This window comes from Tamandua tetradactyla, chromosome 24, assembly GCF_023851605.1.
Source record: "Tamandua tetradactyla isolate mTamTet1 chromosome 24, mTamTet1.pri, whole genome shotgun sequence".
Classification (NCBI taxonomy): Eukaryota; Metazoa; Chordata; class Mammalia; order Pilosa; family Myrmecophagidae; genus Tamandua; species Tamandua tetradactyla.
The window spans coordinates 13,104,453-13,128,475 of NC_135350.1; the positions used below are offsets into that span (position 1 = coordinate 13,104,453).

Below are 24,023 nucleotides of genomic sequence, written 5' to 3' on the forward strand. Positions count from 1 at the left end.
TTCCATTCGTAACATCCATGCTCAGGAATCTGAACATGTAGTAGGCAAGCAAATATTTACTAATGGCGAATTAGCATCTTAAACTTTTCAGTCACTTAAAGAGGAAAAAAAAGCATTCAGTAAAAACTTTCAAAATTCCATCTATGTTGAATGAGAAAAACTAAATTTAATATTTCTTCAAAACTTTCTTGAACTTTAATTCTCACTTAATCAGAGCTCTTCCTACTTTTAATAGTTCATAAGAAATGCTAAAACTTTCTAATCAATTATTAATAGCAATAAGAGAAAGTGCTTGTCTTAGTAGTTATATACTAACATACAAAAGGAAAACACAATATAGGATGCTGATAGCATTACACAAAAGCAAACATTCTGAAAAGGGTGTTAATTTATAAACAATGTTAATTCATAAATACTGTTGGAGCAGCCTATTTAAAAAGATCAGTAAAGGTAAACAAATCCTTTTCTCTATCTGCAATCAACCAGGTTCAAGTTTTATTTGTTCCTTTTAACTTCAAAAATAGGATAGGGTTAATAAACTCAACTCTAAATAAAAACAAAAACTTTATTTGAAAAATCCAAATACACTTCAAATGAAAAGTACTGTCCATTTATTAAGCATCCACAGAATGCCACACATTGTAGAAAACATTAAAAGACGTAGTTCATGCTCTTCCAGAGCAAACTTGGCTACTCTGCTGCACTCATGTTTGCATGATGCCGATGCTCCTGTTCCATATCATAAAATGACCAGTTCTTCAAAGCTCGCTTTAATAACCAAGTTCCTGATCCATAACAGAAGTAGATCATGCAGAAGTTAATTGCTGAAGCTTCTTTGTCAACTGCTACGCTTAATGTCCTCTCCCTGATTAAGAAAATGTTAGAGATTCAATTACAATTTATATTACCTTTTTATTTTTTAATTACTTTTAATAACATATCTCACATTATTCAAATACTCTTTCAGTGATATTTCTGAGAACGATCAGCTGGTATACAAAACGTAGTGATAAAATTAAACATAAACAGAAAGAGGGTTTATAAACTATCAATTCTATGGATAGATGTTAATATTTTATTTTTCAAAAGATTAAGGTGCTTTGAAAATATAAGATAAATACAGCAAAGTAAATTAGAAATAGATGGGAAAAAAAGAGGTCAAGCAAGGGAGAATAATATAAAATATGCCATTCATTAGGCAAAAACAAAGAACAGCAGTGTTCTATACACCTGCTGGCAGAAAGAAACAACACAAATAAAGAGAAAAAAGTAGATAATACCAGTTCTAAAAATTCAATCATTTAAGGACATTTTTCACTCACCTCTGAAACCACCACCACCTCTTCCTCCTCTGAAGCCTCCACCTCCACCTCCTCTTCCACCTCTAAAGCCACCTAAAAAGGGGAAGCATTTATTAATCAGTTGTAGCCTATCATTTTCTGATAAAGCTACAAAGATCAATATAACTCTGACAACTATAAAGAATAAGAAATACAGTTCCAAATATTTAATGCTACAGAATTTTTTTAGACAAAAATGAAGAAACTGCAGTTTTCCAATTGGTCAACAAGCTAAAAACCCAGGTTGCAACTTTGTAAACAAGTATTCTGCTTTACTTTGAAACTTAATTTAATGCTATTGCTAAGCGTATAAGTACCTTAACTTTAAAAAAAAAACATTTTTTCATTGTTAAATATAACATATATTCAAAGAAAAGAAAGAAAAAACAATGATTTTTCAAAGTACACTTAAAAGAGTATTTACAGAACAGATTTCAGAGTGCTGTGGCTACCATTCCCCTATTTCAGATTTCTCCTTCTAGCTGCTCCAAGACACTGGAGGTGAGAAGAAATTCTTTTTTCTCTTTGGTGAAAAATAACATATACAAAAAAAGCAATACATTTCAAAGCACATCACAACAATTAGTTGTAGAACAGATTTCAGAGTGTGGTGTGGGCTACAATTCCACAATTTTAGGTTCTCACTTCTAGCTGCTCTAAGAAACTGGAGACTAAAAGAAATATCAATATAATGATTTAGCAATCATACCATTTGTTAAACCCTACCTTCTCTGTATAACTCCACCAACACCTCTGATCTTTCTCCCACACTTCAGGCGTCTTTGAGCTCTGCCCATTCTAAATTCTTCTTGTTGGAAGAGATAATATGGGATAGGGGGATGGAACTATTTAATGTTCTGGAGAAGTTGGCCCCTCTGCATTTCAGGACTTATCTGGTCCAGGGACCAATCTGAAGGTTGTAGGTTTCTAAAGTTATTCTAGTGTATGGAACCTTTGTAGAATCATTTATTACACCCCAGGTGTAAACCCATACCTTCTCATGTCATGGACTGTTGCCAATAAATTCACTGCTGTGATTTTGATGCATGTATTTCCCCCAAGACATTGGCACATTCACCAGGTAGAGCAAACAGATGGTAAGCAGGATTGGGGTGAGGAGGGGCTGCAGCATTGGGTATGCAAAGATCTGTGAATGGTGTGGTGAGGGTTGAAAGGATGATGGGCAGAGCCAAAGTGGTAGGGGAGAGGACTTGAAAATTGGGCTTAGACAGCTTTTGTTACTGAATCAGAAAAAAGTAAACTCTCTTTTCACCTTTGCTTCTCTCAGTTTAATGATCATTTTACTCTCTATATAGATGTCGCTAGCTAGGAGATAATCTCTTAAATAAAAGAACTAAATATATTCCTTTCTTAATTTTTTTGGGGGCAGAGGCCTCCTTTGAGAATCTGATGAAGGGAAACCCTTTCATTTCCATTTTGCATTTAGTCTCATTTAACATTTAAAACATTCACAACAGAGTTTTATATCAGAATTTCAGAAGTATTTTACTTTTCCTCTGTTTATAATTCAGGTATTCCTTGTAAAGTCAGCTCTCAAAATAAATAAAATTGGAGACTGAGAAACAGGAAGCCAAACGTGGTAAAATAGTGAAATGCTTATGAAAAATTCAAAATTTCAAGGTCATCAACATATGAGGATCAGCTGTGATCCATATGCAATTCAAATTAATCTTAAACATGATCATAATATTTATTATCATATTCCCAGAGCAAAACCACCCATATCTGCCATCCCTTGTTCTTAGGATCAAAAACCTTACTTGAATCATGTGAGATATGTTATTAAAAGTAATTAAAAAATCAAAAGGTAGTATAAATTATAATTGAATAGTTCAAAGAAAGTATTTACTATAAATAAAAGCTAAAGTAGTTGTAGGATCAACTTGTCATCCTGACCAAAAAATAAGGTATCAGTGGCTGAGAGAGTTCAAATAGAGTCGAGAGGCTACTCTGAAGGTTACTCTTATGCAGGCTTCAGTTAGACATTGCCACTTACCAGAACTTGCCAACTCAACCTAAACCTCACAAGTTTTGCTTCATATAAAAGAATATATGTGGAAATTAAAAGAATCAACACTCAGTAACATAATTAAGAAACAGAAACTCAGTTAAGATAATCTTACATTCTATTTAAATAAGCCCAATAAAACATGGATAACACTTTTTCTTTTTAAATAAATTGATGAAACTAAGCATTATTATTATTCCTGCATTCAATCTGCCAAGATATGAACGTAGCATTACTAAAAAGAAATAAATGTAAGGAAGTTTTGCTTATGTACAAAATTAAACTGCACCCTCAAGTCTTGCTTAAATCTAAAATGTAAGAGAAATGAATTAACTATGACACTGAAATTTCATTAGAAATGTTCTTCAACAAGTAACTTACCACCTCTGCCACCACCTCTGCCACCTCCGCCTCTTCCTCCTCCACGACCTCCCCTGCCACCGCCTCTTGGAGGTCCTTTCTCACCTGGAGGTCGAGGTAAAAATCTCTGCAGTGGCAGCAGCTTAAACGGGTCTATATAAAACTGGAAGTAAACAGAAGCAGGATGACTTGGGGGACAGCACAGTGTGATCATTAGGAGCTTAGACTCTAAAGTCAAGTCAAATCCCAACTCTACCACTTGTTACTATGCAGCTGTGTACAAGGACTTCATTTCTTGCCTTAGCTTTCCTACCTGTAAAATGAAGATAATAAAACACCTACCTCACATAGTTGTTGTGAGAATCAAGAGTAACATAGATAAAACACTTAAGCTTTGACACACAATAAACATTGTATGCATACAAATAAAAGCCAAGACCAATTTAATCTCTCATTTTCTCTTTAGAACTAGGGAATGACTTCCAAAATTAACTACATTTTCACACAACAGGATTGCCACAAGAAAATCAAACAATTAAAAAGCATTAAAATTAAAAATAAAACTTTGACATACAATTCATTTCAACTTTAATAAAGGACCAAATCAATAAATATTTTCTGAACATTCAAAGTAATGGAGGACATGTGGAAACTAAACCCACCCTATACTGAAGGCAAAAAAAGACATTTCTCAAGGTAATAAAATGTAAGGAGGTAAGGAGGTATACTGCTCAGATGCTCTTTTCTTCTTGTTCTATTTTTTCCTAGACTGTCTAATCTACTGAGTGTAAACTGACAATTTCCCATCTGGATATTTCACAAGTACCTCAAACACATTATGTCCAAAACTGAACTCATTATATTCCCCCAATTCCCCTCTTCTCCACAAAGTAGCTAAAATCACAAAATGAGAATTGATGTTATTTTTTACTTCTTCAACTTCACTTAACTAGTAAATTACAAAGTCCTATCAATTCAACTTCATTTAGCACTTATAAACCATCCACTCTTCTCCTTCCACTGTTATTACCCAAATCTAAAATATCATCATCTCTTCTGGGAAGATTACTAAGCCTCCCACCTGGCCCCTTCACATACAGTGTTGGCACATGCCTGGAGTCCCCTTCCACTATCATGTTATTTTAAAGTATAAATGTAATGTATTTACACCTGTCATTCAAAAACAAAACAAAATCAAAATTATCCCATGACCTAAAGGTTTTACTTGATCTAGCCCCTACCTACCTACCCTTCCAGTCTTAATGCACAACTTTCCCTACCCCTGTTACATGTCCTATGCCCAAGCTAAACCTCTGCCTTCTTTCAGATTCATCAAGTTGCCTCCTGCCTCAGAGACTTTGCACATACTGTTTTCTTTACTTAGAATGCTCTTCCTGCTCCTCTCTGACAAGTTCAAGGGTTCCCAAATGCTTAACTAACTTTACATCAAAATCATCTAGGAGATTTCCTTTTTAAAACTGAATCCTGGACCCTACTGAAGGCCTAGTGGGTCAAATTTCTAAGGGTAAGACCTAGAAATACATATTTATAAAAGCTTCCCCAGATAATTCTGATTTGCAACCAGGTTTGGAAAGCTCTCCTTGCCAACTTTCAGGTCTCAGCTTTTAACTTGGTTTCCCAGGGAAATGCAAACATTCTCACAGTAACCTGTATTTTTTCCTTCATAGCACATATAATTTTATTGAACTACTTGTGGCATTATACAATATCTACCTTCTTTTAACATTTTACTTAGAATGATGCCTGGTCATACAAGCTTTTTAAAAAAGTTGTATATAAATTTAAAAAACATATCTAAAAGTTATAGAATTAGCTAATATGAGCAACGAATACTTTCTGGAAGGCTGTATCAAAAAAATTACTTTTAAAAATCAGTAAGTTCAATGTTTGAAGTATGGAACAGTTCAAAAGATTCACTAATGATGCATTTAAATTGGGGGAGTTTCAAATGCCCCAAGCAGGACTATCTTAAGGTTGATCATTCACTTACAAAATAAAGGACCCAGTATCATAAACTTGACTTACCTTCTGTAGTTTTTTAAAGGAAGATGCCTTCATGTTTTCTGACAATTTAACTGAAAAATACTATTAATTTTATTAAGGAAAAAGTAAGCAATTAAGAACAAAGAAAGTACTGAACATTTTGAATGCATGTGTAATTTTAATGATACGGTTACAATATATGGAACAGGTAAAAAATGCACTGCAGAACCAAGAGAAAATGAGTGCTTCAAAAATAAACTTCAATTCTACCATACTATTTCAGAGGCACCACCATACCCAAAGCAAACCCTTAATCCTATAGCACATATCCCAATGGCAATAATTTCTAGAACTTTCCCAAATTAATAAGTCAGCCCTTTCTACGGATCATCTTTTCAATATATATCAATGAATACATTCTCCCCTCTTGATTCTCCTTTATGTTCCAATCTGTAGCAACACTGTCCAATTCAATAAATCAGCAAATTTAATTTAATCAACACTTAATTACCTGAGAAAGAGCAAATAGTAACCTCTGAATGAAATTACTAGGTCTTCCAATTAAAAAGGATACAAAATCTCTAAGTTGTCCAAATATTTCATCCACTTTTCCAATTTGTTCTTTGTTTTCTAAGTATACTGGAGCATTGAAATAAGGCACCTTATTTTCATCTGTGATACATTTACAAACTATATCATCTTCACAGGGATGAAGGAACTCTCCTAATACTAATATAGGACAAGAAAATGTTAAAATACAAAACTATTTCAAACAAAACTGATCAACCTCTTCTGGATGCTTTCTTCATGGCTTCCTAAGATTTAACCATATCTGTTTTTTCCTGAGGCAGTACAGCATGGTCATTAATGTGGATTCTGGGAGCGCACTTCCTGGGCTAGTATGCCAACTCTACAACATACTAGCTTACTTAGCCTCTCTCTTCTTCAGTGTCCTCATCTTTAATATAGTACTAATAAAGATATCTACAGCTAATATTGAGACCACTCAACCCATAACAGTATTTTATTCTAACCATATATTTACCATTACCATAATTATGGATTGATTAAACATTATGCATCATTCTCCTGGGTCCTCTTCCTTTTCCCCAATCCCTAATTGTGAATCAGTCTTTCTTCTTCTTGTCTTTTTCTCCTCCTCAGAACTTAAACTATTCTCTCTTACCTATTACCTCTTCATAAATGACTTTTCAATCTTTTTTCTGGGAAGTTTGGAATCTCGAAATAATTTCGAAGTTTGGAAGTTATTTCTAACTGATTGTCAGCTTACACTGAAATATTCTGAAATACTTACACTGAAATCACATACCTGCAGAACAGCTCTCTATGCTAACCATCCAAGCTCAAAACCCAGAACCTTTTATTCCCAGTATAGCTGTATTCGCCAAGTTCTAATTTTGTTTCTTTTGAAATCTCTATGCCATCCAAGCCTTCCCACCCCCACCCTAACTTCCACCATCCTAAATCAGGCTCTCAGTGCTTCATGCATGGATTGTTTCTGGGCTAGGACCTTTGACTAGCAATTCCCCTCTTGGAGACATCCTGCATACTGATAAAACCCACATACATTTTCTGTTAAACAAACTCTATCTTCTTTGATAAGAGAAGAGAATGGTAAGTTTGTGTTATACTTCACTCAAACCTCTGATTCATCCCACCAAATTCTATGTTTTCATTTCATATCATTGATTACTCCAAAACTAATTAGGTCTTTGTTCTTAACTTCCTCTCCTGCAGTTTCCTTTCCAAGCAAACTTTTTTTCTTGTTTCTCTTACTCATGAGTAGTAATTGAAAGCAAAGTAGTAATTGCAATCAGAAAACTTGCTTTGCATCTCACATACTTCATTCACTAATTACATAACCACTAACCATATAATCCTAGCAAAGAAGCTTAGTTTTCTTAACTGTAAAACGGAGGAAACAAAGATAAGTACGCAACAGTACCAATTTATAGCTGTTAAACTCTTTCTTTGAGTCCGAGCTCAAGTTCCACCTCTTCTATAAGGCACTGCGAAATCCTTCATCCTTCTTGACCTCACCCTTAAATGCTACAGCACGACTGTAAGTCAGTTTACAACATTCTCCACTAACAGACTGCCTCCCCAATGAAGCTGTAATCTCCCTATAAGAGCTACACTTGATACGGAGTCAAACTTGTTCAATAACAACACAAACCCACAACCCCCAAGTAGGCCAAGTTTTGAAGCCGACATACAAACTACACGTTCTGGAGGTCCTTGGTCTTGGCCTCGGTTAAAGCCTCCGCGACCACCCCCTCGTCCAAATCCTCCTCTGCCGCCGCCGCCTCTGAAATTGCCGCCGCCTCCACCTCGGAAGTGATTGTTGCTGCCACCGCCACGACTGAAGCCACCACCTCGATTAAAGCCTCCGCGACCTCCTCCTCGAAAAGACATGCTCTCCCACCTGGTAAGAAACATGGTCCATGCCTTCTGGTTGCTGTGGTCTCTGAATACGCCACTAACTACCCTGGGTCAGGACATCATAAAGGAGGAGAAATCATAGTAATAATAATAGCAGTCCTGCCACCTCCTTTACAGGCCAGACCGCCTGTGAGGAAACCAAGGGCTGAAGAACAACCCCTTTCCAGGGCCCTATAAGCGCCGACAGCTTACCAGCCTCGTTGCCTGCAGGTCAGCACCTCTTCCCCCAGCAGGCAGCAAGGTCTGCAGGCCGCCTTCCCGTCCTTCCCCCTCCCTCCCGCAGGTGGGTCCCGCGTCCAGCATTCTCAGATCTTTGGCTTCTAGGGGCCACTCACCCACGCCACGTGCACCTCTGGCACCGACCGTACACACACACCCACCCGTCTGGTACTTCCGCCACCCAAGAATCTCCTCGGCCACCGTACCGGCGAAGGGTTTAGAGGGAGCGGATAAACAACCGGAAACTCGGTAACTGGTCTTCCAAAAGGAGCCAGTCGCCGGTGGGAATAGTGACGCTGTCACCGCTCCAAAACAGCCTTCATCACCAGAAAAGTAGCAATGATTTCAAACGTCCACGACTAGTTTACGACAGTGAGGTAAACTTGCCTAGCCCAGAGTAGAGGAAGTGACGTACATGGCAACGTCCTTTCCGTCTTGGCCTTACCGGAAGAACCGCTGCTTTGTTGCCCTTGGAGACGAGTGGTGTTAGGGATCTGTCTCCCGCAGCAGGTGTGTTCCTCTCTCGGGCGCAGTAGCCCGATGGTCGGTTTGGGCTGGTTGCGTGCTATCGCTTCTCAGACTGTAGACTAATCCCTAACCTTGCTTATCTCTTCTTTGCCAACTCCAGCAACTATGCCGCCACAGTTCTGGGGAAGTGTAATCCTGTTCTGTCCAGAGGTAGATCTGGCCGCGTCGGACCCAGTATAGCCAATGGACCAGCTTTTCTGCGTTCTTTCAAGTTACTTGTTTCTTCTCACGCAGGTTTGCACCATGCGTGATTGTAGGCAGAACTGTTCCTGTACTTTTGTCCTGTGGTTTCATTAATTAAATGAAAACGTGTGTGCGCGCGCGAGTATGTTTGCGTGTCATCTGATAGGCAGACTACATTTCTATATTTTGTACCAGATCGTCGAGTACGTTTTGAGAGCCTTCTAGGTGTCAGGATGTGCATCAAGCATGTACTGGCATCCCTTCTGTCCCGTCCGTCTTTAAGCCTTTAATATCTGGCTTCATCTTTTCCACCTCCACTAAAAACGTCTCTCTCAGAGAAAGTTAGTGACCTATTTTTAATTTTTTTTAATTTCTTTTTTATAGTTGTTTTTTTTTTTTGCATGGGCAGACACCAGAAATCGAACCTGGGTCTCCGGCGTGGCAGACGAGAACTGTGCCTGCTGAGCCAAGGTGGCCCGCCTGGTGAACTATTTTTAAAATTTGATTGATGCCTTCTTATATTCGAACCCTCTGAGACCTTTCTTTAAACGGGGGTGGAGATTGGTACCTCTTTCAAATGGTTATTGAAAGCTTAAATGAGATGTGAAGGAACTTTATAAATTCTGCTCAGGAGTTGTCAAGAATCAGTTATGTCTTCTGCACTAAAGCAGAGATCCTTGAGGGAGTACCTAACAATGCTAGCTTTATATTAAATGGATTTGATAAATGTAGTTTAAGTTCAAATTTTATAAGCATACTTTAAATTTTGTTTTTCTTATGGAAGTAGAATTATTCATAGCTGTCCTGCTGTTTTGCCTTGATTGTGTTATTTAATTTCAGTGTTTCTATCTCCATTTGGTGTCTCTTCTCAATACTATGAAACTATTGAACTTTTGTGAAATTTTAAGATCATCTGATGCCTAGCCCCTTACTTTACAAGAAAGGAACTGACATTCAGAAAAGTGAAGTCCTTTCCTCAGTTAATTTCTCCCCAGAGGGACAAACCAGAACCTTGGTTCCTGAGTCCTGGGGTCTTAGTGTCTCATGGTTACCAGTCCTTCTCTGGCACTTCCCCTCCCTTTCACCCCCTTTTCCTCCTTCCAGATTGTTCATCTTTTCAGTTTCCTGTTTGTCCTTATGGTTGCATGAAACTTTTCATTTCTAAATCTTTGAAATCAAACTCCTGGATGCTCTCCTTCCATCCCTGTTGTCATTATCCATTATCTCCTCCCAGTCTTAGTGGCAGTCTCTTTTATCAAAAGTCTTCTATTACTGTTAATTCCTTCTAAGGTAGCTTTGTACCAACATCAACTATTTCAGGTTTTCTGTTGTCACTGCCAAACTTCCTTCTGTTATTCCTACCTTAGATCACCCAATATAATCTACAAGAATTTAAAGTTCCAGAAATAGTAACAGTGAACCACAGTATTATCTCATATTTTGAGCATTTGTTGCCTCAAACTATTCTCCAAGCTAGAGTCCTCCTCTTCTCACTTGTACTGCATATGATTATATACTAAACCTCTTAAAACAGTTTCATCATGTAATTCCTATGTTCAGGACTCAAAATAGCTCCCCATTTCCTTTAGCAGTAAGTCTAATGTAAAATCTATTCTTCAGTCAATCCTTCTACACAATTAGTTGTATTTCCCTTCTGTTCTGTGCGCACCATCCATCTGTCCCACCAGGACAGCATCATTACCAGAGAGTGTACAAGCTTTTTTCTTTTGTTCTGCCTTTCTTAAGCACTTCTGTCTACCTGGAAAACTCCATTCCCATCCCACTAGACCAGCCTTTTCCTGTCTTTTTACCTTGGAGGAACCATAGAAATAATTTTCATGTCTCAGAATCCCTTACATAAAAATGATTATCTATATATGCAACTCACAGTATGTTCATTTAATCAGTGAGTTGTAGACACAATGACCCGAGAATAATTGTCAAGGCCTTTCTGAGTAGAAAATGATGTTTCTCAGTGAATCTGTACTTGTCCATCTAATTAGCATAATCTGTGTAGTTCCTCCACTCTACAAAGTATATCAACTTCCATGCAAATTACGTGGGAGAGGAAACGTTAGTTTCTCTTAAAAAAAAAAACCTCATAGCTTTTTGATCTTCTCCAAGCAGGCATAAATTCTTATCACAAATTTCATGAGGTACAGTACGTGGTATATGGTGTGTGCAGAGGTAGTTTATCACCCTTATCGAAACTAAAAATGACTTTTTGGCCAAACTTTCTTGAAAAATAAAATACAAGTTAAGCTTGGTGTACCTTCCTTGAAATTAATCTTTCTTTTCATAAACTATAAAATTTTATATGACAAAAATAGTAAATTTCTGTTAAATAGCTGGCTCAAGCCAAACTGGAATTTAATATTTTTAGAGGTAGGTTTAGTAGATATAAAATAAAGGTTATAAATTGATTTAAATTAATGTTGTTTACAATGTGAAAATATATGTGGAATAATAAATTACATCAAAAAACATCATACTAGGTTTCGTTTTCAACTAAAAAGAGATCATTTGTGTCTTTACTCTTAATGTTCTTTAGAAAAGAAAAAGTTTGCTCATTCGTATGAGAAGTTCAAAGTGCAGTAAAATGCTTTTCTGTGAATGTCTCAGGATGCCATTCTTTCATAAAAATCCAGAATTTTTCGAATTTCTTCTTGTGTTTACAATCAAAATACAGCTCACGAAGTTCTTCCTGTTCTCCCAAAGTCAGGTTCTCAGACTAAGAAGATTCAGGGAAAGGGAACTTCAACCAGTCATTCTCTTGTATTGAAAGGGAAAGAAAATAACTGTTCAGTTTTGTTCTACAGTTCCCCTAAGTGGTTTTCAGTAAGATTTGAGACTTGATTCACTTTCACTGTCAAGCTCAAGCAGCAGCGGAAACATTTTGATATTTTCTTTTTGCATTATGATTTTTCCAAAGATTCTATTTCCATTTAAATCCAAGAATCCTGTAACTTGGAGTCAAAACATTTTCTCCAGGACTGTAAGCCAGTTTCTGCAGTTTTTCTTCAGCATCAAAGTACTTGACAAAATCTGGCCTACTGTTTTCTTGAATGTACTCTTACAGTTTACCTTTGAGCTCAGACACCTTGCTAAGAACTAAATCTAGATCAATTTCTACCCCAAACCATATTGGGTTAAAATAATAAATATTATCTCTTACAGTTTCTGTGGATCAGAAATTTAGGAGCAGCTTAGCTGGGTCTGACTTAAGCTCTCTCAAGAGGTTGCAACATCATTGGAGAAGGATGTTAAAAAATTTTAAAATTTTTTCCAGTGTCTTTTGGAACAGTAGTAATCTTTCTCAGAATCCCTAGTGATATCTGTCACCTGAGTCTGTACTCATCTGAAGGACTAACTGGGTTTGAAGAATCTATTTCTGAGGTGGCTCACTTCGATACCTAGAAAGTTGATGCTGTCCCTTCATAGGAGACCTCAGTTCTTTGCAGCATGGACCTTTTTATAGGAGGCTTAAGTGTCCTCATATTGTGGCAGCTGATTTTTCCCAGGATGAATGATCTGCTAAACCGTAAAATTTATTAATGTAGATTTGCATGGTTTTTGTCCATATTTCATACAGCTTTATAAATATTCTTGAACCAACTGGTTTTTTATAAACTTAGCCATTTTATAACTTCACCTTGAACCTTTTTCAAGTCATTTCCAGAAGTTTCTGAAACCAACACCTCTCTGAAGAAAGCAGTGTATTGTGATTACATCAGAGTTTTCTTTTTTTTTTTTACAAGAGGTGAAACATCCAGGGGAGCCGGTCATTGATGGGGCACCATCAGTGAAGATGTCAACACATTTCCTCCAAGACAAACATTAAATATGTCTTGGCCTTTGCTTTTTGGGGGAAGCCCTTTGCAAAAATCACTTTCTGCAGTTTCACCACCCTAAGTTACAAAATTTGCAAATGCTACCACATGACATAGTTGAAATCTGTTGCTTCATCCATCTGGATAAAAAGCCTGTTGCTTTCCAGTTTATTACACAAAACCTCTTCAGCATCATCTGACATCATCAGTTTCATCAATTTATCAAACCTTGAAAGTAAAACCTTTTCAGTTTCTCATATGGCACCTTGTCCTAACATTTTGCTCTATAATATTACATGTTGGAAGTACGAGGTTTCCACCAACAGTGAGCCTTTTTCCTTTCCTGGTTACTAAGTTCTGCTACTAAATAACTTGCTTCCTGAATCTTTTTTAATGAATATGACATTTTTTAAAACCAAATTATTTATTCTACTTTGAGATTCCTGTGGTCATTTAAAATAATCTATTCCTTTACTGTGATTTTCATTTGTATCTTTTCAATTTTCCTGGAGCCATTGCTGCATTTGTAAGTTGTGATTCATCATTTTATCTTCAAAAAATCACCCTGTTAGCATTATACATGATGCCTAATGAATGCAGATGGCTGAAGGATACACTTACTAATAAGAAGTGGAGTGGTGAACGATGATGTGCACATATGATCGAATATTATGCTGCTGCAAAAAGGAACAAAGTTGTGAGGCAACATTCTGAATGAACCTGTGGGACATTGGGTGAGGCAGAATAAGCCAGAAACAAAAGATCAATTATTGTATGGTCTCTTAGAAAATGCCTATAAGAAAGCAGGGGCCTAGATTGTGAGTTCTTAGAGCAGTCACATTTAATCTGGAGTGGTGATTGTTATTTCTGGATTTTGGGAGGCTGTTTTATATATGTATAACCAGGTATTTAGAGATAAGAATGAAGCCAGTCAAGTCGGGTTTAAGGTGATTCAGAACACAGAGGTAAGGAAGACTATATTTTAGAACCTCACCTACACTTTGAGACCAAGAGAAGAAAGGTTTATTTTTTCCAGAACCTAAATTTTCTATAGCACACGATCTAACTCAACCTGTCTGGATAGCTCATTTAAACAATCGAAACACAGGGAGCCCCAATAAGAATGAGAGCCTTTACTCCTGTATAACTTAATGTAATGCCTGGATACATCCTAGAATATATTAAGCAGATAATCAAAAAGTAATGGCAAAGTCCCATGAGGACTGGGGGGAAAATATGAAACTATTAAACTTTACCACTGAGGAAACCCCTGATACTGTGTCAAACGTTAGGGACACCCAAACAATAGATCAAGCCCTTGATCTTGAGGCTTGCTCTTGTGAAACTTACATATGTAGCAGAGAAATTTAGCCTACCTATAGGTATGCCTAAGAGTTACTTCCAGAGGACCTCTTTCGTTGCTCAGATGTGGCCTCACTCCTCCAAGCCCAACTATGCAAGTGAAATCATTGCCCTCTCCCTTATATGGGACATGATATCCAGGGATGAAATTCTCCTTTGTAGCATGGGTGATGACTCCTAGGGATATGTCCGACCCTGGCACCGTGGAATCAACAATGCCATCCTGACCAAAAGGGGGAAAGGAAGTGTAACAAATAAGGTATCAGTGGCTGAGAGAGTTCAAATAAGAGTTGAGAGGCTATTCTGGAGGTCACTCTTTCGCAAGCTTCAGTTAGACATTGCTACTTATCATAACTTACCAAACCCCAACCAAAGCCATTCCTGCAAATCCTAAAGAACATCTAGGGCAATTATATAAGATTCTACAAAGGTTACATGCACTAGGGTAACTTTCTAGAAACCTACAACCTCCAAACGGGCCCTGGACCAGAGAAGTCCTGAAACCTAGAGAGACCAGCCTCTCCAGAACATCAGCTAGTTCCATCTCCCTACCCCATATTATTGACAGCCCCATCCAACATGAAAACTTTAGGATGGCTATAGCCCAAATACTCCTTGCGAGTGAGATAGAAAGATCAAAGGTGATGGTGGAGTTATACAGACAAAGTAGGGTTTAACAGATGAGTATGATTGCTGAATCATTATATTGATAATTCTTTTAGTCTCTAGTATCTTAAAGCAGCTAGAAGTAAAAACCTAAAATTGTGGAATTGTAGTCCATACCAAGCCTGAAATCTGTTACACAACTAATTGTTTCGCTGTGCTTTGAAATGTACTGCTTTTTTGTATATATGTTATTTTTTCACAAACAAAAAAGAAAAAGTTTATTGTGATGATAAAAAAGATATTTATTCCTTCTAGCCTCCAATGTTCTAGAGCAGCTAGAAGGAAAAATCTGAGATAATGGTATGGTAGTCCATGACAAACTCTGGGATCTGTCCTGTAACCACTTGTTGAAGAGTGCTTTGAAAACTATCACTTTTTTTCTTTCTTTGCTTTGCATATATGTTATGTTATACAATAAAATAGGTTTTTAAAAATCACCTTATTTGACAAAGTCATGTTTGTAAAGCATAGACGTTAATAAAGTATAAAGCAAGCAAACTAAAGAAAATGGCAAAAAAAAATTCATAAACTTCCTTTTAACCTAGAGGCTCCATGTTTACAACATCAGCAAAGCAGCAGTGAGGCACACAAGAATTTCTTCTTTAGCATTACGATTTACCTCTTGATTTCATTTACATGAAGAGAGCTTGTTTGCCCTCAGTTGGCTATAAGTTAGGGAAGGCAGAGTTGTTTATGATAGTCCACTTGGGAGGAACAAGGATTAACCTACTTCCTTCTCCTCAGTACAATTCAGCATTCACCATTTATCAACAGCCTCCCCTATCTTGCATTAGAAACTAAGATGGACTCAATCAAATGAACTTAATCCTGTCGTGGCTTGCCCTATGGGTGAAGGACCTCTAGCAGAATTGCTGATAGAACTACTTGATCACTATTTGTCCCTGCACATGCTGGCATTACATTGGAGAAGAGTGTTAAAAAAATTTAATTTTTTTCCCATTATCTTTTGGAACAATAGTAACCTTTCATAGAACCCCTAGTGATTTCTGCAGAATCCCAATTGAGAAACACTAAACTAAGATTCTGGAGAGTAAGAATTACAAATTATTTGTTTTGATATTCCAGGCGCTTAGCACAGTGTTTAGGACAAAACTGATACCCAATAAACATTTTTAAAACTGAACTGAACTCTTTTCTATAGTTTCAGTTTCTGCCCAATTATGAAGATCCTGCCTGCCAACAAATGGCTATAATATGATGACCAAATACATGAAAAGACTATAAAAAAGACAGAAGAAGAAAAGAGAAAGGATTATAAGTGCAGCCTAATCATGGGTTCTGAGATCTAAGAGGGCATAGGTCCAACTGTATCACTGAAAGGCTAGGAAATGTTATTAAAATACCTGGTGAGAGCATATTTTAAATGACAAGGAAGAGAAGCTGGTATCTCAAAAAAGGGAGGAAAAGGACTGAAATTTTTATGTTGAAAAAACTTTAACTTAGCCAAGTTGCCAGTAAATTGGAAAAGTTTTTGTGAACTCATGATGCTTCAAATTTTTCATTATGAAAAATTTCAAACATAAGCAAAACTTGAAAGAACAGTATAATGAACCTCTATGTAGCTGTCACTCAACTTCAACAATTACCAGTTTCTGTTACTTTTGTTTCATCTATCTTCTTGTAGTAGGTTAAATAATGCCCCCCAAGGATATCGAACCCTAATCCCTGGAACCTATAAATAATACAGAGTCTTTGTAGATATGACTAAAGTAATGATTTTGAGATGAGGAGATTAACATGAATTATCTGGACAGATCCTAAATGCCATCGCCAGTGTCCTTATGACAGAGAAATTCAACATACACACACAGAGGAGAAAGTGATGAGAAGACAGAAGCAGAGATTGGAGTGATATGTCCACAATCCAAGGAATGCTGGCAGCCACCAAAAGCTGGAACAGACAAGGAACTGATTCTTCTCTAGAGTCTCTGTAGGGAGTGGAGCTTGGCTGACCCTAGATTTCAGCCTGGTGATACTAATGTCAGACTTCTGGCTGCCAGAACATTGAAAGAATACATTTCTGTTGTCATCCAAATTCTCATAGTATGTTACTCCTCTCATTTTTTTTGGCTAGAGTGTTTTTAAGCTCCACATATTTTATCCATAAATCTCCCAGAGAGACTGTTTTTTTAAAACATAATATGCTTAGTCATCAGCTAATATCCAATCTATGTAGAATTTTCCCAAGTTATCTCCAAAATATCTTTTAATAGCTGAGTTATTCAAATAAAGATCCAAAAATGGCCCATGAAGTGCATTTAATTGCTATACCTCTTTTTTTAATGCAATTTTACTGGGATACTATATAATCATTCAAAGTATACAACCAATGGCTCATAGTATAATCATATAGTTGAACATTCATCATAATCAATTTTAGAACATTTTCATTACTCAAAAAAAAAAAGAATAAAATAAACACCCACAATATCCCATACCCCAAATCCACTCCCCCATTATCTATTTGTCTTTATCTTCTTACTCATCTGCCCATACACTGGGTAAAGGGAGTGTCAATCACAAGGTTTTCACAATCACATGGTCACACTGTAAAAGCAATATCAATTACTATATCTCTTAAGTCTCCCTTATTCTATATCAGTTTCCTCCTCCCTTTTTTTTCATAGTAGTTATTCCATTTCCTCATTGATTGCATTCTCTTGGTGGTATAAATCATGTTCCTGTATCCTCTATATTCCCTGTAACCTGATAATTAACTGGCAATGAACTATGGAGACTTATGTTCAGGTTTTTTTTCTTCAAGAATACTTCCTAGAGTATCATATGAGGAGACATGCATGTCTGGTTGTCTCTTTTGATGATATTAAGATTGATCAGTTAAATAAGTATTATCAGCCTGATCCATCTATCAGAAAGTTCCCCATCAGCTTTTCACCTACAGGCTTTAGCTGCTATTAGTGATCATTGCCTAGATTTATTAGTTTATAAAGGGTTGCAAAATTGTGATATGCTTACTCTGTCATTCCTTCTGTGTTAGCCAGAATAAAGAGCTTTCCTTCATCTACTATTTGGTTGCTCTTATCTAAAATTCATATAGGAAAAGTAGGTCAAATACTTGATTTTTTTCTCTTACCAATTGTCAGAATAAGGAATCCATGCCCTAGCAACCTCCAAAAGCAACCAGTGAGTGTTTTCTTAAGTAACATCTTATAACTCATAAATTTTTACATATTGATTTTAATCCTTTGTTATCATTGTTCTTTTTGATGTTTAAACTGTTCCATCTTTAGCTGGTTGGAACCCCTTCAATTTGGTCCTTATGCCTTTTAATGCCAACTCAGTAGCCTTTGCTACTTCCTATATAGTAGTTTCTATCTTGTGCATTTCCCTAGAATGAACTCAGCCATTTCTCAAAAAAGTCCTGGTATCTTTTAGTGGGAAATGATGTCTAGAGACTACAACCTGGGCACTAATGGGTGCTCATTGCCTCTAAGCTATCAAGATTTCGAGGGCTCATCATCAGACACAACTGTAAGGTATATATATTTAGGAAGAAAAAATATCATGGTGCATTCTGGTGTTTCCAATTCAAATTTAAGAGATTACAGGGTTTTTGCCTCTTTGAATTTACACTTGTTATCTCTTTCATCTTAACTTGATATTCTTATCATATTAACATAATTACTTATTTGCTTTAGCCAATATATATATATATATATATATATATATATATATATATATATATAATGCTTTCAACTTTTCAAATAACAATGTCAATGTTATTGCTAACAGTAAGACTACTGAATACTGTTTAATTTTGTTAATATTTTATTTATAATTTTTGCAACTATACACACTAGTGAGATTTGTCTTTTTCTTTTATTATCCATTCTGGTTTTAGGTTCTGATTATGCAGATCCACTTGGAATGATTGAGCAGAAGGGAGGAGGGATACGAGGCTGTGAAGGCTTAAGTTTAGTTTATCGTTTTCTTCTTTTTCTCCTTTTTTTCACAAAACTCCAGAGAATTTTATTATTGTTAATTTAATTACCTTAAAGTTTATTTATTTATTTATTATTTTTATTAGAGAAATTGTGGGTTTACTGAAAAATCATACATGAAATACAGGATTCCCATATACCGCCTGTGCTGGTTTGAAAGGATGTATGTACCCTAGAAAAGCCACATTTTAATCTTAATCCCATTTTGTAAAGAAAGCCATTTCTTCTAATCCCTATTCAGTATTGCATGTTGGAAACTTAATTAGCTTATCTCCATGGAGAAGTGATTCAATCAGTGTGAGTGTTAAACTTGATACGTCGAGACGTGTCTCCACCCATTACAGGTTGGTCTTGATTGGTTTTACTGGAGTCCTTTAAAAGAAGAAGCACTTTGGAAAAAGCTAGAGGACAAGAGAGAAAACCATGAGATTCGGAGAGATCAGAGAGGGATAACAGAATGCCGCAGAACCACGAAGCAGAGAGTCCACCAGCCAGTGACTTTTGGAGATGAAGAAGAAAAACACCTCCCCAGGAGCTTGGCCTTCTTGAATCAAGGTATCTTTCCCTGGATGCCTTAGATTGGACATTTCTATAGACTTGCTCCAAATGGGACATTTCCACAGCCTGAAAACTGTTAACTTGCAAATTATTGAATTCTCCTTTTTAAAAGCCATTTCATTTCTGGTTTATTGCATTCCAGCAGCTAGCAAATAGAACACCACCCTATTATTAATACCTTACATTGATATGTTACATTTGTTACAATTTGTGAATACGCATTTTTGTAATTGTACTATCAACTATAGTCCATGGTTTAACTTAGGAGTCACTGTTTATATAGTACAGTTTCATGCATTTTTAAGAAATGTTTTACTATTACCATACGTACAATAAAACATTTCACCTTTTAACCACATTCAGATAAATATATTTAAGTGCTGTTAGTTATGTTCACAATGTCATGCTACCATCACCACCATCTATTTTCAAAACATTTCCATCGTTCCAAATAGGGGCTTTGTACATTTTTTTTTAAAAGAAAATAAAAATAAAAATGAAAGTAAAAAGAACACCCAAAGCATCTCATCCTCCCCCCACCCACACATCCATTATTTTATTTATTCTTTGTCTTTTTCTTTCTTGCTCATCTGTCCTTATGCTGGATAAAAGGAGTTCAGTGGTGAGGTTTTCACCATCACACTGTCACACCTTAAAAGCTCTATAGTTATACAATCATCTTTAAGAATCAAGGCTATTGGATTACAGTTCAACAGTTTCAGGTATTCGCCTCTAGCTACTCCAATACACCAAAAACTGAAAAGGGATATCTATATAATGCATGAGAATAACCTCCAGAATGCCTTCTAAACTCCATTTGAGATCTTTCAGCAGCAGAAACTTTGTTTCATTTCTCTTCCCAATTTTGGTCAAAAAGGCTTTCTCACTCCCATGTTGCCAAGGAGATTTACACCCCTGGTAGTTGTATCTCATATAGAGGGGAGGGGAGGGGTTCACCTGCAGAGTTTGCTTACAGAGAGAGAGGCCACATTTGAGCAACGAAAGAGATTCTCTGGGGGTGACTCTTAAGCATAATTATAAGTAAACTTAGCTTCCCCTTTGCAGGAAAAGGGCAAGCTCCAAGATCAAAAGCCTGGCCCATTAAATTTGCAGTAGGAGTTTTCTTGTAGGAGTATCAGGTCTTCCCCTGGTGGAGAAGTTTAATATTTCCACTTTTTTCCCCAGTTCCTCAAGGTTACTTTGTAAATGCTTTTTAATCTTCTGCCCAGATTGCTCTGGGATGTATCGGGGCATCACACTAACGTGTACATACAAACCAATATGATCTCACTCCTTATTCAAGACTCCTTGTAATTATGGCTGATACCCCTTTTGTTGGTTTGTTTATGCAAGAACTAATTTATATTTCTAGTGTTAATCAGTGGGACACATAGGTCTCTACAACCCCTTCAATCATGTTCACCTTCAATATGGTAATATTACTTATAGACCCATAGTGGACTGCTTTCACTTCAATCTATTCCCTTACTTTTGAATTCAACCTCAGCTTACCGTTCACCGATTTCTAGCATCTATGTATCTCTAAGTCCCCTATAATCTATATTATAAGCCTCCAATTTTACCTTTACCATGGTCAGAAATGTGGAGTCATGCAGTATCTACCTTTTTGTATGGGGCTTATTTCACTCAACATTACGTCCTCAAGGCTTATCCATCTAGTCATGTTGTGCAGGATGTCATTTCATCTTACTGCTGCATAATATTCCATCATATATATATACCACATTTTGTTAATCCACTCATCACTCATCTGTTGATGGGCATTTGGATTGTTTCCATCTTCCGACGATTGTGAATAATGCTGCTATGAACATCGGTGTGTAAATGTCTGTTTGTGTCACTGTTTTCAGCTCTTTTGGGTATATACCAAGTACTGCTATTGCCGGGCCATAAGGCAACTCGATATTTAATTTCCTAAGGAACCGCCAAACTGTCTTCCATAGCAGCTGTCCTGTTATACATTCCCACCAGCGGTGCATATAAGTGTCCCAGTTTCTCCTCATCCTCTACAACATTTGTACTTTCCTGTTTGTTTAATAGCACCCATTCTTATAGGTGTGAGGTGGTATCTCATTGTAGTCTTGATCTGCATTTCTCTTATAGCTAATGAAAATGAGCATTTCTTCCTGTGCTTTTGGGTCATCTGTATTTGCTCTTCAGAAAAATGCCTATTCATATCTTTAGCTCATTTTATAATTGGATTGTTTGTTCTTTTGTTGTTGAGTTGTATGATTTCTTTATGTATACAGAAGATCAAATCTTTGTTTAAGGTGTGATTACCAAATATTTTCTCCCATTGGCTTGGCTGCCTTTTAACAAAGTCTTTTGAGGTATAGAAGCATTTGATTTTGAGAAGTTCCCATTTATCTATTTTTTCTTTTGTTGCTTGTGCTTTGGGTGTAAAGTTTAGGAAGCTACCTCCTAATAGTAGGTCTTGAAAATGTTGCCCTACATTTTCTTCTAGAAGCTTTATGGTACTAGTTCTTATGTTTAGGTGTTTTATCAACTTTGAGTTAATTTTTGTATAGGATATAAGATAAGGTCCTCTTTCATTCTTTTGGCTATTGATATCCAGTTCTCCCATGCCCATTTATTGAAAAAACTATTTTTTCCCAGTTCAGAGGATTGTCAAAATCAGTTGATCATAGATTTGGTGGTATATTTCTGCACTCTTGATTCGATTCTATTGGTCAATACTTCTGTCTTTGTGCCAGAACCATGTTGTTTTATCTGCTGTGGCTTTATAAGTTTTAAAATATGGAAGTAATAATCCTCCCACTTCATTCTTCTTTTTTAGGATGCTTTAGCTATTTGGGATCTCTTTCCCTTCCAGATGAATTTGGTAACTAGCTTTTCCAAGGCTTCAAAGTAGGTTGTTGGAATTTTGATTGGTACTGCTTTGAATCTGTAGATCACTCTGGGTAAAATTGACATCTTAACTATATTCAACCTTCCTATCCATGAGCAGGAAATGTCTTTCCACCTATTTAGATCTTCTCTGATTTCTTTTAGCAATGTTATGTAGTTTTCTGTGTAGAAGTCATTTACATTCCAGTTAAATTCATTCCCAGGCACTTGATTCTTTTAGTTGCTATTTTAAATGGTATTTTTTCCTTAACTTACTTCTCAGTTAGGTCATTGCTTGTGTATAGAAACGTTACTGGGGCTGGCCATGGTGGCTCAGCAGGCAAGAACGCTTGCCTGCCATGCCAGAGGACCCAGGTTCGATTCCTGGTGCCTGCCCATGTTAAAAAAAAAAAAAAAGAAAAAAGAAACGTTACTGATTTTTGCACATTGATTTTATTATTTATTTTTTTAATTATTAATTTTTATTTTTTTTAGAGAAGTTGTAGGTTTACAGAGAAGTTATGCATAAAACACAGAGTTCCTAAATATATGGATTGTAACGATTATAGCTTGCCCTTTTACGTGTAATGAAAAAGCACTAAATAATCAAGAAAACAATGCAGACAGTTGATATCAGCCAGTCTGGTTCAGTCCCTGTGCCAGGGCCGGCACAGTGGGCACAAGAATGAAGTGGTCATGGTAACAGAGATGGAGGCCACACATGAGACCTATAGCATGGACCTCCAAGCCTTATCCTGACAGATAATGCTATGCTGAGCCCCCAGCAGGGTACAGTTCATCAAGGAGGCCAACTTGGTGGCTAGTTGACTACATTTGGTCCCTTCAATCTTAGAAAGGCCAGTGGATATTCTCACAGGAATACAATATATCCAGGTATATGTGTCCTTTCCTGCCGGTGTGGCCTCAGGTGGCACCATGATCCAAATGATTACAGAGTACTTAATCCTCCAGCGGGGGATCCCACATACCATCCTGCCAGACCAGGGAACCGGCATTGCAGCTAAGGAGGATCCACTACACATTTCACATACAGCAAGCTGACAGCCTGCTAGAGCATTGGGATAGCCTGTTGGATGTAGAAGTGCTAGTTAAAGGCAATGCCTTGCAAAGATGGGGTGCTGTTGTCCAGAAAACAGTACATATATAGAAACTTCATATAGTGCTGTATTTCCAGTAGGAAAAATACGCAGACCTGGAATACACAGACCTACAGGGTCAGCCACAGCTTTCTCTAGCCTTTCTCCCTCTGCTCACTCCTGCTTCCTCCCCTTTCCTTTTGGAGGTATTGATCCCGAGGAAACATCTTTAATAAACATCTTATCCATAATAAGCACTGTCTCGTATCTCCTTCAAGAGAACCCAAACTGTGACAACATTGCTTCTGTCACAAATTTGGTAACTAGCTTTTCCAAATACATATACAAATGAGTCCTGCACTATAGTTGGTACTAGAGCAATAAAACTTATCTCAAAAGGTTTTCTGTGCTCAGAAGATATAATTTGATCACAGCATAACCAATACATGGTACAGGAGCTATTTTTTGGAGTATTTTAGTTTTTTAGTATAGCCTTCAATAATAAGATGTACTTTTTCCATCTTACCGCTTCT

The 24,023-nt window shown here is 36.8% G+C and overlaps 1 protein-coding gene across 4 annotated transcripts; it reads right to left on the bottom strand.

Annotated features, from left to right (window-relative positions):
* Positions 1-551: 551 nt before the first annotated feature.
* On the bottom strand, positions 552-8,824 carry GAR1 (GAR1 ribonucleoprotein). 4 transcript variants are annotated; one of them, XM_077142556.1, is made up of 7 exons: positions 8,622-8,824; positions 7,971-8,179; positions 6,308-6,462; positions 5,776-5,835; positions 3,751-3,892; positions 1,323-1,394; positions 552-865 (listed from the first exon to the last, which is right to left on the bottom strand). In XM_077142556.1, exons 2-7 carry the CDS (start codon positions 8,167-8,169, stop codon positions 852-854), a joined length of 642 nt encoding a protein of 213 aa, XP_076998671.1. In that variant the 5' UTR covers positions 8,170-8,179; positions 8,622-8,824; the 3' UTR covers positions 552-851. The 4 variants fall into 4 exon arrangements, with proteins under 4 accessions (XP_076998671.1, XP_076998674.1, XP_076998672.1 ...); XM_077142559.1 differs by having other exon boundaries at positions 8,577-8,824; XM_077142557.1 differs by having other exon boundaries at positions 8,532-8,824.
* Between the last annotated feature and the right edge of the window lie 15,199 nt (positions 8,825-24,023).